Genomic DNA, 13,993 nt, shown 5'->3' on the forward strand with positions numbered 1-13,993 from the left:
CTCTCCAATCATATTCTTTCTTCTCTAGCTCTTGAGCTTTCCCATCCACCTGGCTTCACCTATCACGTTACAGCTAACCTCTTTCCCCTCCCCCCGATCTATTAATTCAGGCATCTTGCCCTTCTCTCTCAGTCCTGATGAAGGGTCTCAGCCCAAAATCTCAACTACTTACTCTTTTCCAAAATGATGTCCAACCTGCTAAATGTACCTTTCGTGTTTTATGTGTGTTGTTTCAGATTTCTGGCATTTGATGATCTTCTCAAATCTTTTTGAAATAAAGTACTGTGCAAAGGTCTGAGGTACCTGTACATAGCCAGGGTGCATAAGACTTTTCCACAGTTCTGTATTTATCAATGAGCAGAAAACAAGTTTATAAATCTGGTGGGAGCAAAGGATGTTGTGAATGGTAAGGGCAGAGTACCATGGGAGGGATGTCTGACAATGACTGCCAGGGTTGGGGGCTGGTGCAGGTGCAGACATACCCAGCCCTGAAACACCAAGCAAGATTATTTGATTCCAAGCACTTGGCTATTGATCACCACAGCATGCCTTCCAGTTCCCTCCCTCTTTTCCCATCCCTGATTCCCCCATTCCTTGCCCCTTCACACTTTCAGTCATCAATAGAGACCAACATCAGAATCAGCTTTATCATCACTTTCTACAGTACTATGCAAAAGTCTTAAACATGCTAGATGTACGTGTGTGTGTGTGTGTGTGGGCCTAAGACTTTTGCATAGTATTATACATTTAACAAACATTCCTCAAAAGTGTGCAATTAATGTTTCTAATCAACTCCTTATATTACCCAACATGCATAAACCAACATTATAAATCCACAAAATTCAGGCTCTTACATCGGTTGGATAGGGAGCACCAACTTCTGCTAGTCTGAGAAAGACGAGGAAAACATGTTCTATCAAATTGTGTGTTCACCTTCCAAACGATGCCCACAGCCATGCTTCTCTATATACCTTGAAAGCATCACCACAGCAGCTGTTCCACAGGATAGAGCTGCCACAAGTGATGAGTAGGTGTCAAGCTGCTAATCCTCAAAGTTCAAGGTATATTTAATATCAATGTGTATAAAATATACAACCTTGAGATTTGCCTGCTTACAGGCAGCCACAAAATAAGAAACCTGAAAGAAGCTGATTTAAAAAAAAGACCAACACCCAATTCTCAGAGAGAGAAAAAAAAACAAAATCATGCAAATAATAAAGCAAGCAACAGCATTCCGAACCAAACTGAGTCCATAAACCCAAAGCCTGAAGCAGCCAGATCAGGCTCACAGCATCAGCCTGAGCACCAAGGAAAGCAGAGTAAAGCATCTTGGAGCAGAACCAGCTCAACTCTCACCTCTGGTCCCGACAAATTGCCTTTTCAGTCCATCTGGCCTGGCCTTTAAACTGTTCATGCACCAGCTCAACCCCACACTCAATCCCAGGCCCCGCCACTTCTGGCCCGTACTCAACCCTTCCTAATCAACTCAGTGCTGAGAACGATGCAACCTCGCTTCCAGTACAGGTTGTTGGGCTCCAAAACAACTCGGCTTCAACTTTTCTCCACTCCTCTCGCTCCAACGCCATCTTCAACTCCAACTTCTCCTCGAACATGCCTCAACCTCGCTTCAACCCCATTTTGCACCTGCACGCCTGGACCCTCAGATCAGCCTCCCCTGCTCCCGCCTCTTCATTGTTTGCAGTGATTGTTACCACAATTTTCCACATGAAAAGTGGTATTAATAGGTTAAATAGTCATTTATTTTTCAGAGCCTAAGGACCCCAGCCCTGGATCACACTGATGATCTTTTGCCAATCTGTGGTATCAGAACCTTTTACACTGTTCAGTGTTAGGTAAAATGACAACAACAGTAAACATACATAAAATATTATATATATACAAATCTAAACAAATATTAAAAGTTAAAGCTACTTAACGCATATTAAAATGAATATTAATCTAAGGGGAAAATACAAACTACTGAGCTTTAGTTATCTTTTTAATTAAGAAAGACAATTCCAGTTCAAATGAATGGGACTGCAAAACATTTGCCAGGCAGCGGGGCCAGATGAGAAATGCAACCAGCTTTTCAGCTCAGGATGATCTGGAACTGCCAAAGGACAGTGTGAAGAATAGTGGTCAGTGGTGCTATCATCTAACTCCAAAACTATTCTGTATTTTCCTGCTATAATGAACAATGTGGAAATCTAAATTTACTATAATACACGCTGAAGCTAGCAGTTACTTCCTAGAGAATACTTACTAAGAATCAGCATGAACTGACACAGTACCTAACATTTTTTTTAAATCAGACATGGATTTAATCAATAGGAAGTATATAAATGCATTAATTTCAATTCTTGTGCCAGGACTAAGGAAAAAAATAAAGATATAACAACAGACTCAATAGGACCAATCAAGTGTGACAGTGGAAAAGTGCGTACGTAACCAGAGGAGGTAACGGAGGCACTTAATGGACACTTTGCTTCAGTATTCACTATGTAAAAGGACCTTGGCAATTTTAGGGATGACTTACAGCAACTGAAAAGCTTGAGCATATAGACGTTAACAAAAAGGATGTGCAGGAGCTTTTGGAAAGCATCAAGTTGGATAAGTCACCAGTACCAGACAAGATATACCCTACACAACTGTGGGAGGTGAAGGAGGAGATTGCTGAGTCTCTGGCAATGATCTTTGTACCATCAATGAGAGAGGTTCGGGAGGATTGGGAGGTTACAGATGTTGTTCAGTTATTCAAGAAAGGGAGTAGAGATAGCCCAGGAAAACATAGACTAGTGAGTCTTACTTCAGTGGTTGGTAAGTTGATAGAGAAGATCCTGAGGCAGGATTAATGAACATTTGGAGAGGCATAATAGGATTAGGGATAGTCAGCATGGCTTTGTCAAAGGAAGGTCATGCCTGACAAGCCTGTTTGATTTTGATGACGTGACTAATGTTACGAATGTGCCACAACTCTGAGGGGCCGAAGGGTACAAAGTAGCCCCCTCCTTTTTGAGAATCGCAAGATCGCTAATAATTCGGGTCTGTGACCCAGGAAATGAGAGAGAGACACGCAGAATCCTCAAGGTTTGGAATGTGTCCTGGGCCTCCAAAAGACAAAGCCACGGATAACGGTCATTGTCTCTTGGAGATGGAATTGTGTATTGAGTACTGTACTATTCATTGAAGCCCTCAGGGAATGAACAAAGTGGGCTGGTTGAGGGATTGATTGCATCATCCCAACCTGATTGACATCTGAGACCCCGTGAGTAAGGACAAAAGAGGGTCTGGGGAACAACCCCTTTAGACGCACCAGGAGAAACGCTAGAGATCCCATGACAGCGTTTACTAGCAACAGCTGGTGGGGCTCGCATGCGTCCTTTTCCATTGCCTAGGAATTGGCGGGCTCACCACGGAACAGCTTAGCTAAAGGACCGACTACAAAAAACGGAACTCTCGAAGGATCAACATCATAAAAAGGAAAAGCTGGCTTAAAAGTCTTTGTCTCTTGACTCCAACCAAAGACTGCAGCCCGAATGAACTAAGTGACTTTGATATTTCCATCGGACAATAGATTATCCCCTAGACAACGATAGAGCTATTTCTTATTGATTATTGTTATACCCGCACTTTTAGAGTTAGCATTGACGACGTATATTATCTGTATGTTTGCATTGATATTATTTTTGTGTATTTTTACCAATAAATACTGTTAAAAATAGTACCATCAGACTTCAACGGACCTCTCTGACTTTGCTGGTAAGTGGCCCAGTTACGGGGCTCGTAACAACTTGGGGTTCTCGTCTCGGGATTTGATACCAAATTGGGGGGGCCAGTGAATCGGGCTTGTAAGTCCAAACTTTGATCTGGTTACGCGGGTAGCCAGATGAGAAACCAGCAAAGATGGACGTGGATGAATTTATAGAAAACCCGACTCTGGAGGCGCTAGAGGCGGCCACCAAGTCTGAATTAATAAATATTGCAAAAGGACTAAGCCTCGCAGAGCCAAGGTTGTCGATAATAAAGCGGGAGGTGCGGAGGGCCATAACTCTATTATATTGTGAAGAATGTGTTTTCAGCTGAGGTATTGGAAGATATCCCTGAAAAGGCACCAGCTAGTGGGACGGCTCAGTTAGAGTTGGAGAAATTAAGGTTGGAACATGAAATTAAGTTAAAACAGCTGGAAGCAGCCGGAAAGCAGCGGGAGCATCAGCTACAGATAAAGGAGATAGAGGTGAAGACAGAGCAGGACAGAGCTGAGAAAGAGTATGAGGAGAAAGAGAAACAGAGGCAACATGACTTGGACATGGGGAAATTAAGGCAAGAGCGAAGAGTTCAAGGGTCAGACCAAGAGGAGCGGTTTGTTAGTCGGGAGTTGAGGTTAGTACCTCCGTTCGAGGAAACGGATGTTGATAGTTATTTCTTGCATTTTGAAAAGGTGGCAGTGAATCAGAAGTGGCCCAAAGAGCAATGGGTGGCGCTGTTACAAAGTGTGTTAAAAGGGAAGGCACAACGGGCATATGCGGCGTTGTCCATGGAGGAAGAAGAGGCTGAGAATTATGAAAAAGTAAAGGAGGCCATTCTTCGGACTTACAAATTGGTACCTGAAGCGTATAGACAAAAGTTCAGAAATTTAAAGAAAGGGTGGAATCAAACGTATACCGAGTTTGCCTATGAGAAGGGTGTGCTCTTGGATCGTTGGTGTGCAGCAGAAATAGTGGAAAAAGATTTTTGGCATCTCAGGGAGTTAATTCTGATTGAGGAATTTAAAGGTTGTGTTTCCGATGAGATCCGGATGTATTTGAATGAGAAGCAGAATAAGTCCATCTCCGAATTTGCTAGTTTCGCAGATGAATATGCCTAACCCACAAGACAAAGTTTTATTCGAATAAAAGTTACCAGAGAGACCATGGGAATGGTAGAGAAAGCCCACCGGCTGAGGCACAGGTCCCGCCGGGAGCTAGTGGTAAGATTGAGGAGGAGAGGCAAGACGGCAGGAGAGTTCCTGGCTTGACCTGTTTTAATTGTGGAAAGGGGGGACATATTGCATCTAGGTGCCTTGCTCCGAGGAAGGAGACAGGAAAATGGAAAGCAGCAGTCCCTATAGGATGTGCCGTGGTGATCAGTAAATTGACAAGAGAGCCCCGGGTAGACAGAGTATGAGAAGGGTCTGAGACTTGCATGTCAAACGGAACCGTGTCTGTGAGAGCGGGAGACCCACCAGTTCCCGTACGGATTTGGAGAGACACGGGTGCTGAACTGTCATTGATTAGCAGTAAGGTACTGGATTTTGGTCGCAAGACGGGAATGGTGACTTTGAAAGGAATAGGAAAAGGGACAGAAACGGTGTTCTTGCATAGGATCATTAGAAATTGTGAGCTGGTATCCGGAACAGTTGAAATGGGGGTGCGATCAGAATTCCTGAGAACTGACGCGGATGTCCTTCTTGGTAACGATTTAGCTGGTGGTACGATTTGGTCAGCAATGAAGCTGACAAGTCAGCCTGTGAGTGTTGAGGTCCCGCCCCTAGATTCCAAGATCTATTCCGCATGTGCGATCACTCGCAGCATGTCAAGAAAGGCAGCTGAAACAGAGAGCAGTTTAAATCCGTCCAGTATCGATTTGGCCGAGGCGTTTTTACCGACCCTGTACCACGAGGCTTTAAAGGGTGGAAAAACGGAGAATAGAAAAGTGAAAGAGAGTAAGGGAAAGGAGGTAGTCCTGCCCTTAGCGAGGAGAAAAGTTATAGAGGCACAAGATAAAGATGAGAAACAGATAAAGCTGTTAAAAGGTCCAGAGTTGGACATGGATGATCTGTCTGGTTTGGCAGAACTGTTTGAAGAAGTTGAAAATTTTAAAGGTGTTCCCGATAATGAAATGAGGGCAGTCCTAGATGAAAAGGATGCCATTACCTTGAAGAAGTCTGCTGGGTTGGCAGATGAGGTTGTTTCAGCCCGCGGGGTTGAGTTTACTCCAGAAGGGAGTTGCCCAGAGAGTAGCTGGGAGGATCAGGGGAATTTAGAATTTGAAAAGGGTATGGGTATTGAAAGCTTGGAAGAGGCAAATGTCCCATTTGAGTGTGTCCAAGATGTGGATGCACGTGGTACTGAACCTAGTAATGGAGCCCAGAAAAAGTCTGAGGTATTTGATTCAGTTGAAAAGGAATGCAGTCCTTGTGGGTCAGATGGGCTTGGTTCAGTGAAGAAAGGGTTAACCTTGGTAATAGTGGGAAGTGAGATTTCCCAGTTGTTTGTGCTCGAAGGTGTGTTAAAAGTTAGTGAGGAGATAGAAGGTGGTGAGGTGAATATTATTATTGAAGGAAAAGGGAAAAGTGTAGTTCCCAAATTGAATGAAGAAAATTTAAAGGCTGGACTTGTGTCAGAAGCAGTAACCAGGATGAAGGGACAATGGCTTGTTGACAAGGTGCCTGCGAATCAATTACAGTTTGATTTGGAATGTAAAGGTGCCCCACACGCTATTGTTATTCAAAGGTTTGGTGTGAAAAAGCAGAATTCAAAATGCTGTTTGAACAAAGAGGGATCACTTGCAGATCTTAAACTGAGAATTAATCTCACGAAGGGTCCTGAAGAGAAAACTAGCAACTTGCTTAAAATTAAAGAATTGTGTGGAAATTCAGGAAATGGTCTAAGTTTGGAACACATTGTTGATAAAATAACTCCTATGAAAGGAGCGGGCAAAAGCCTATTTCACCATGGGGCACAAGCTCAACACATGGGAGTTAACTGGAAAAGAGGTGAGGGTTGATGGGATACCATTTTTAAATAGCAGAAGCTGGTTTTAAGAGATTTCAACAAAGCATGTGAATAATAAAGACAACCCCCATGGAAGATTGACTGTTAAGTTTGAAAGTAACAATAAAGATTAGTCTTTTGCATGAACTTTTGTAGGATACGTGTAACCTAAGATCACAACTTTTTAGTTTTTGTTTGCCGAAGGAAGGAAATAAAAATAGGTGGTTATTAAATTGGAGTCTGATTCTACAAGACTTTAGTAAGGTTCAAGATGTTAAGATATTAAAGGAAGTGACAATGTAATCGTTAACTGTTTAGATGCTGAATTGAATGTATAACTGTATTACTCTGTAGTGTAAAAAAAAACTTTTGTATTGTGTTAGATCCTAAAATCCTGTAAGACTCTGTAATACTTCATTTTTACTGATGGTAAAAACGCTTTGAAGAAAGGGGGTGTTACCAATGGGCCACAACTCTGAGGGGCCAAAGGGTAAAGTAGCCTCCTACTTTTTGAGAATCGCAAGATCACTATTAATTCGGGTTTGGGACCCAGGAAATGAGAGAGAGACACGCAGAATCCTCGGTTTGGAATGTGTCCTGGGCCTCCGAAAGACAAAGCCACGGATAACGGCCATTGTCTCTTGGAGATGGAATTGTGTATTGAGTACTGTACTATTCATTGAAACCCTCAGGGAATGAACAGAGTGGGCTGGTTGAGGGATTGATTGCATCATCCCAACCTGATTGACATCTGAGACCCCGTCAGTAAGGATAAAAGAGGGTCTGGGGAACAACCCCTTTAGACGCACCAGGAGAAACGCTAGAGATCCCATGACAGCGTTTACTAGCAACAGCTGGTGGGGCTCGCATGCGTCCTTTTCCATTGCCTAGGAATTGGCGGGCTTCCACGGAACGACTTAGCTAAAGGACCGACTACAAAAAACGGAACTCTCGAAGGATCGACATCATAAAAAGGAAAAGCTGGCAAGTTTAAAAGTCTCTGTCTCTTGACTCCAACCAAAGACTGCAGCCCGAATGAACTAAGTGACTTTGATCTTTCCATCGGACAATAGATTATCCCCTAGACAACGATAGAGCTACTTCTTATTGATTATTATTATATCCGCACTTTTAGAGTTAGTATTGACAACGTATATTATCTGTATGTTTGCATTGATATTATTTTTGTGTATTTTTACCAATACTGTTAAAAATAGTACCATCAGACTTCAACGGACCTCTCTGTCTTTGCTGGTAAGTGACCCAGTTACGGGGTTCGTAACATTAAACACATTGAAGGTAGAGTAATAGATGTAGTGTATATGGATTTCAGCAAGGCATTTCATAAAGTACCCCATGCAAGGCTTATTGAGAAAGTAAGGAGGCATGGGATCCAAGGGGACCTTGCTTTGTGGATCCAGAATTGGCTTGCTCATAGAAGGCAAAGGTCATAAGGCATGTTCCCCAATCCAGGTGTGTTGTATGTGTTGACTTACAAGGATATTGCCTGGAATGGGGAGCATGCCTTATGAGAATAGGTTGAGTGAACTTGGCCTTTTCTGCTTGGAGCGATAGAGGATGGCAGGTGACCTGATAGTGGTGTATAAGATGATGAGAGGCATTGATCAGAGGCTTTCTCCCAGGGCAGAAATGTCTAACATGAAAGAGCACCATTTTAAGGTGCTTGGAATTAGGTGCAGAGGAGATGTCAGGGTTAAGTTTTTTTATGCACAGAGTGGTGAGTGCGTGGAATGGACTGCCAGCAACAGTGGTAGAGGTAGATACAATAGGGTCTTTTAAAAGCCTCTTAGATAGGTACATGGAGCTTAGAAAAATAGAGGGCTTATGGGTAACCCTAGGTAATTTCTAAAAAAAGTACAGGTGCGGCACAGCATTGTGGGCCAAAGGGCCTGTATTGTGCTGTAGGTTTTCTATGTTTCTATTAGAAGCAAAAGAGACACCAAGATGGTGTGTTGCTTTCCAAGTGCCGAGATCCATGATGCAGCTGCAGGATATTCTCAAAGGAGAGAAGGAGCAACTTGAGGTCATGGTATATATTGCACTAATGACACAGGCAGAAAAGGGGAAGAGGTCCTATTCAGTGAGTATGTAGAGTTAGGAAAGAGGCTGAAAAGAAGGACCTCCAAGGTTGTAATCTCCGGAATACTCCCTGTGCCACAGGCTACCAGGCTAGCACAGGAAGAAATGGGGTGATAGCATATATGAATGAATGGCTGAGATGACAGTGCAGGGGACAGGGTTTCAATTTCCTGGATCATTGGAACTTTTTCTGGGGAAGTGGTGACCTGTACAAGAGGGACAGGTTGCACCTGAACTGGAGGGTTGTTGTTGCTACTCAGGAGAATTTAAATTAGTTTTGCAGGGGACTGGGAACCAGGGACACAGCTCTATAAGGGAAGGAGCGGACCTGAAGGTAGATGTCAGGGATAGTATTCAAAGGCAAAATCAAAATAACAGATTCGATGGGTCAGATAGTTTGGTGTGCATATTTTAACGCTCAGAGTGTTATAGGCAAGGTTGATGAAATTAGAGCATGGATCAGTACATGAAACTAGGATGTTGAAGCCATTACTGAAACTTAGTTGAGAAAGGAGCAAGAATGTAAGGATGTAAATATAGGAAGAGTTAGGTGCCAGAGGTCCTTAATAATGGACGCTGCCTTTCTGAGACACCACTCCTTGAAAATGTCCTGGGTACTTTGTAAACAAGTACCCAAGATGGAGCCAACTAAATTTATGGTCCTCTGCAGTAGTTCCCCCTCCCCTATACCAGACAGTGTTGCAGCCTGCCAGAATGCTCTCCACGGTACTTCTACTGAAGTTTTTGAGTGTATTTACTGACATACCAACTCTCTTCAAACTCCCAATGAAGTATAGTTGCCGTCTTGCCTGTTTTACAACTGCATCGATATGTTGGGACCAGGTTAGATCCTCAGAGATCTTGACACCCAGGAACGTGAAACTGTTCACTCTCTCCTGTTCTGATCCCTTTATGAGGATTGGTATGTGTTCCTTCATCTTCCTTATCCGCACTATTGTTCCTTTCTCCAAAATGCATTATCATACATTTCCCAACACTGTATTCCATTAGCTACTTTTTTCACATTCTTCCAACTTGTCCAAGTCCTAATGCAATTACATTGCTTTCTCAACAGCGCCTACCCCTCCACCTATCTTTGGATCATCTGTAAACTTTGCCACAAAGACATCAATTCCATTATCCAAATCAGGTATATGGGGTTGAGTGGGATCCAGGATCAGCTGTGGTGGAATGACAGAGCAGACTCAATGGGCTAAATAGCCTAATTCTGCTCCTATATCTTATGGTCTTTATGATCTCTTGCTATATGATGAACCTTCCCCAGTTCTCAGGTCAGCTGGGGCTGGTCTGCTTACCGTTCCCAGAGTCAAATTTAAATATGTTGAATCAGCTTTTAGTTACTATGCTCCACAAGTCTGCCCAAACTTTAAGCTCTTTTAAGTCGAGGCTTAAAACTTATCTTTTTGCTGAAACTTATAATTAGAATCTCCTGCACTGTAACTTCTATTGATCATATCTATTTTTGTATGATTTTATTATCTTATATATTGTCTGAAATCTGATGTTTGATTTTTATATGTTGTTCTATGTAAAACACTTAGAGCTGCCTTGTGTTGAAACAGTACTTGCTTACAAATGTACCAGTTTTTCAAAGTTTTAGAAAAGGTAGAGGAGGTGGGAAGGTGGGGGGCGGGGGTGGTGCAGAAGTTGCACTACTGATCACGGAAAATATCACAGCTGCACTTGTGGGAGACATAATGGAGGGGTCAGATACTGAGCCCATTTGACTTGAACACAGGATTAAGAAGGATGCAATCACACTGTACTGCAAACCCCCACTAATAGACACCAGGACATTGAGGAACAGATATGTAATCAGAATAAGGAAATGTGTAAAAATAATAGGGTTGTTCTTTAGGGTGAGGCCAACTTCCCTAATATAAACTCGGACCTTCTTAGTTTAAATGGGTTAAACGGGGCAAAATTTGTTGTGTCCCCAGGAGGGTTTGTTAAATAAATATGTGGATAGTCTAACCAGAGGAGTAGTGATTGTGAGGCCAGAAGGAAGACCAGCAGTTGCCCAAGCTGCAAGTCTCCCCTCTCCACGTCACCGATGTTGTCCAAGGGAAGGGCATAAGGATCCATACAGCTTGGCACCAGTGTCATCGCAGAGCAATGTGTGGTTAAGTGCCTTGCTCAAGGACACACATGCAACCTTAGCTAAGGCTCGAACTAGCGACCTTGAGATCACTAGACGAACGCCTTAACCACTTGGCCATGCGCTAGGACAGTAGAGATGCCAGGTAGGATAGTGAAATGCTCCTCTTGAGGGATGTAGGAAGGCAGAGAGACATCTAATGGTCGCCGATGACTACAACAGTGAGAAGTGAATCTGACTGCAGTTGCTAACAAACCACATTATAGAGTTAAAGCTGGAACTGTATGAACTCTGGATCATTCAGGAAGCTGAGGGAGTGATTAGAGAAGTAGTTTTACCCAAGGTGCAGGACACAGGAAACTAAGTGACAGACAGGAAAAGGAAAGAGATTAAGGAGCCAGTGCAGAATACCGCTGTGACCATACCCCTCAACAACAGGTATTACACTTTGGATTCTCTCGGGGGTGGGGGATGACCTAAGAGAGGAAAATCACAGAGGCTGGGTCTCTGGTACTGAGTCTGCCTTTGTAACTCAGAAGAGAAGGGGGGAGAAGAGACCTGCTATGGTGATGGGGGATTCATTAGTTAGGGGAATGGACAGGAGTTTCTGTGGGCAAGAACAAGGTTCCTGGATGGTATATTGCCTCCCTGGTGCCAGGGTCTGGGATATCTCAGATCCCGTCCTCAGCATGTTTGAGTGGGAGTGTGAACAGCCATAAATCATGGTCCATGTAGATACCAAAGGTAAAAAGACCCTGATGGGAGTTGTATACAGACCCCCAAACAGCAGTAGGATGTGGTCTCCAAATTACAATGGGAGATAGAAAATGCATGCCAAAAGGGCAATGTTACAATGGTCATGGGTGACTTCAATATGCAGGTAGATTGGGAAAATCAGGTTGGTGTTGGATTACAGGAAAGCTAAAGAGTCTACAAACTGGCTTTTTAGAGCAGCTCCTGGTTGAGCCCATTAGATCAGCTATTCTGGTTTGGAATAGAATCAGTAACCCAGATTTGATTGGAGAGAGTAAGGTAAAAGAACCCTGAGAAGGAGAAGATAAAGTCAGATGTATTAGTATTACAGTGGAGTAAAGGAAATTACAGAGGCATGAGATCGGAGTTGGCCAAAAGAGATTGGAAAAGAACGCTGACAGAGATGATGGCAAAGCAGCAATGGCTGGAATTTCTGGAATCAATTCACAAGTCACAGGATATATACATCCCAAAGAGGAAGAAGTATTCTAAAGGAAAGGAGACACAACCGTGGCTAACAAGAGAAAATCAAAGACAACATAAAAGGCAAGGAGAAGGCATACAATGGAGCAAAAATTAGTGGAAAGTCAGAGGATTAGGAAGCTTTTAAAAACCAACAGAAGGCAGCTAAAAAAACTCATTAAGAAGGTAAAGATGGAATACGAAAATGAGCTAGCCAATAATATTAAAGAGGAAACCAAAAATTTCTTCAGATACAAGAAAGTGTAAAAGTGAGATGAGAGTGGATGTTAGACCATTGGAAAATGATGCTGGAGAGGAAGTAATGGAGGACAAGGAAGTGCGGATGAACTGACTAAGTATTTTGCAACAGTCTTCACTGTGGAAGACACAAGCAGTATGGTGGAAGTTCCAGGTCTCAGGGGTTATGAAGCGTGTAAAGTTACCATAAGTAGAGTGAAGGTTCTTCGGAAACTAAAAGGTCTGAAGCTAGATAGGTCACCTAGATCAGATGGTGTACACCCCAGAGTTCTGAAAGAGGTGGCTGAAGAGATCAAGGAAGCCTTAGTCACTAGATTCTGGAATGGTTCCAGAAGTTTGGAAAATTGCAAACGTCACTCCACTCTTCAAGAAGGGAGAGAGGCAAAATAAAGGAAGCTATTAATCAGTTCGTCTGACCTCAAGGGTTGGGAAGATGTTGGAGTCAATTATTAAAGACTGGGGTTTCAGCGTACTTGGAGGCAAATGAGAAAAAGCTGTAGTCTGCATGGTTTCTTCAATGGAAAATCTTCCCTTTCAAATCTGTTGGAATTCTTTGAAGAAATAACAAGGACAACAGACAATGGAGAATTGATTGATGTTGTATACTTAGATTTTCAGAAGGCCTTTGACAAGGTACCACGCATGAGGCTGTTTGACAAGCTACAAGCCCATGGTATTACAGGAAAGATTCTAGCATGGACAAAGCAGTGGCCACAGGGGTCTGTGCTGGGCCCAATTCTTCTTATGTTATACGTCAATGATTTGATGATGGAATTGATGCCTTTGTTGCCAAGTTTGCAGATGGTATGAAGCTAGCTGGAGTGGGGGGGGCGGGGCGGCATACAGTTTTGAGGAAGTTGAGAGGCTACAGGAGGAAAGACGAAGAGAATGGGCAAAGACATGGCAGGTGGAATACAGTGTTGGACAGTGTATGGTCATGCACTTTGGTGGAAAAAATGAAGGAGTTGACTACCTTCTAGATGAGGAAACACAAAAAAACTGAATTGCAAATGGACTTGTGAGTACTTGTGCAGAATTCCCAAATGTAAATTTGGATGTTGAGTCTGTTGAGGAAAGCAAATGTAATATTAGCATTCAATTCAAGAGGACTAGAATATAAAAGCAAATATGTAATGTTGAAACTTTATAAAGCACTGATGAGACCACACTTAAGAGCATTGTGAGCAGGTTTTGGTCCATCTTAGAAAGGATGTGCTGAAACTGGAGAGAGTTCAAAGGAGGTTCACAAAAATGATTCCAGGATTAAATAACTTGTCTTACGAAGAGTGTTTGACGGACTGGGCCTGTATTCTGAAGAATTCAGAAGAATGAGAGGTGACCTCATTGAAATCTATCGAATAATGAAAGGCCTTTATAGAGTGGATATGGAGAGGATGTTTCCTATGGCAAGAGAATCCAAGACCAGAGGACATAGCCTCATAACAGAGGGGTGTCATTTTAGAATGGAAATAAGAAATTTCTTTCACCAGAAAATGGTGAATCTTGTGGAATTCATTGCCACAGGCAGCTGTGGATGCCAAGTCTTTAC

General features: G+C 42.9%; 1 protein-coding gene across 19 annotated transcripts in view; it reads right to left on the reverse strand.

The window, feature by feature from the left end:
- Positions 1-13,993, reverse strand: part of LOC132399618 (coiled-coil domain-containing protein 178) — a 310,549-nt gene that overhangs the window by 276,997 nt on the left and 19,559 nt on the right. For 2 of the 19 annotated variants that reach the window (XM_059980267.1, XM_059980277.1), the window contains one exon: positions 13,418-13,508. The exons of 16 other annotated variants lie outside the window; for them this stretch is intronic. In XM_059980267.1, the coding sequence (XP_059836250.1) occupies positions 13,418-13,508 (91 nt within the window). Of the gene's footprint in view, positions 1-9,661; positions 9,904-13,417; positions 13,509-13,993 lie in introns of those variants that run through there. One more of the 19 variants, XM_059980313.1, reaches the window with a different exon arrangement.

Source organism: Hypanus sabinus, chromosome 1 (assembly GCF_030144855.1).
Source record: "Hypanus sabinus isolate sHypSab1 chromosome 1, sHypSab1.hap1, whole genome shotgun sequence".
Lineage (NCBI taxonomy): Eukaryota > Metazoa > Chordata > Chondrichthyes > Myliobatiformes > Dasyatidae > Hypanus > Hypanus sabinus.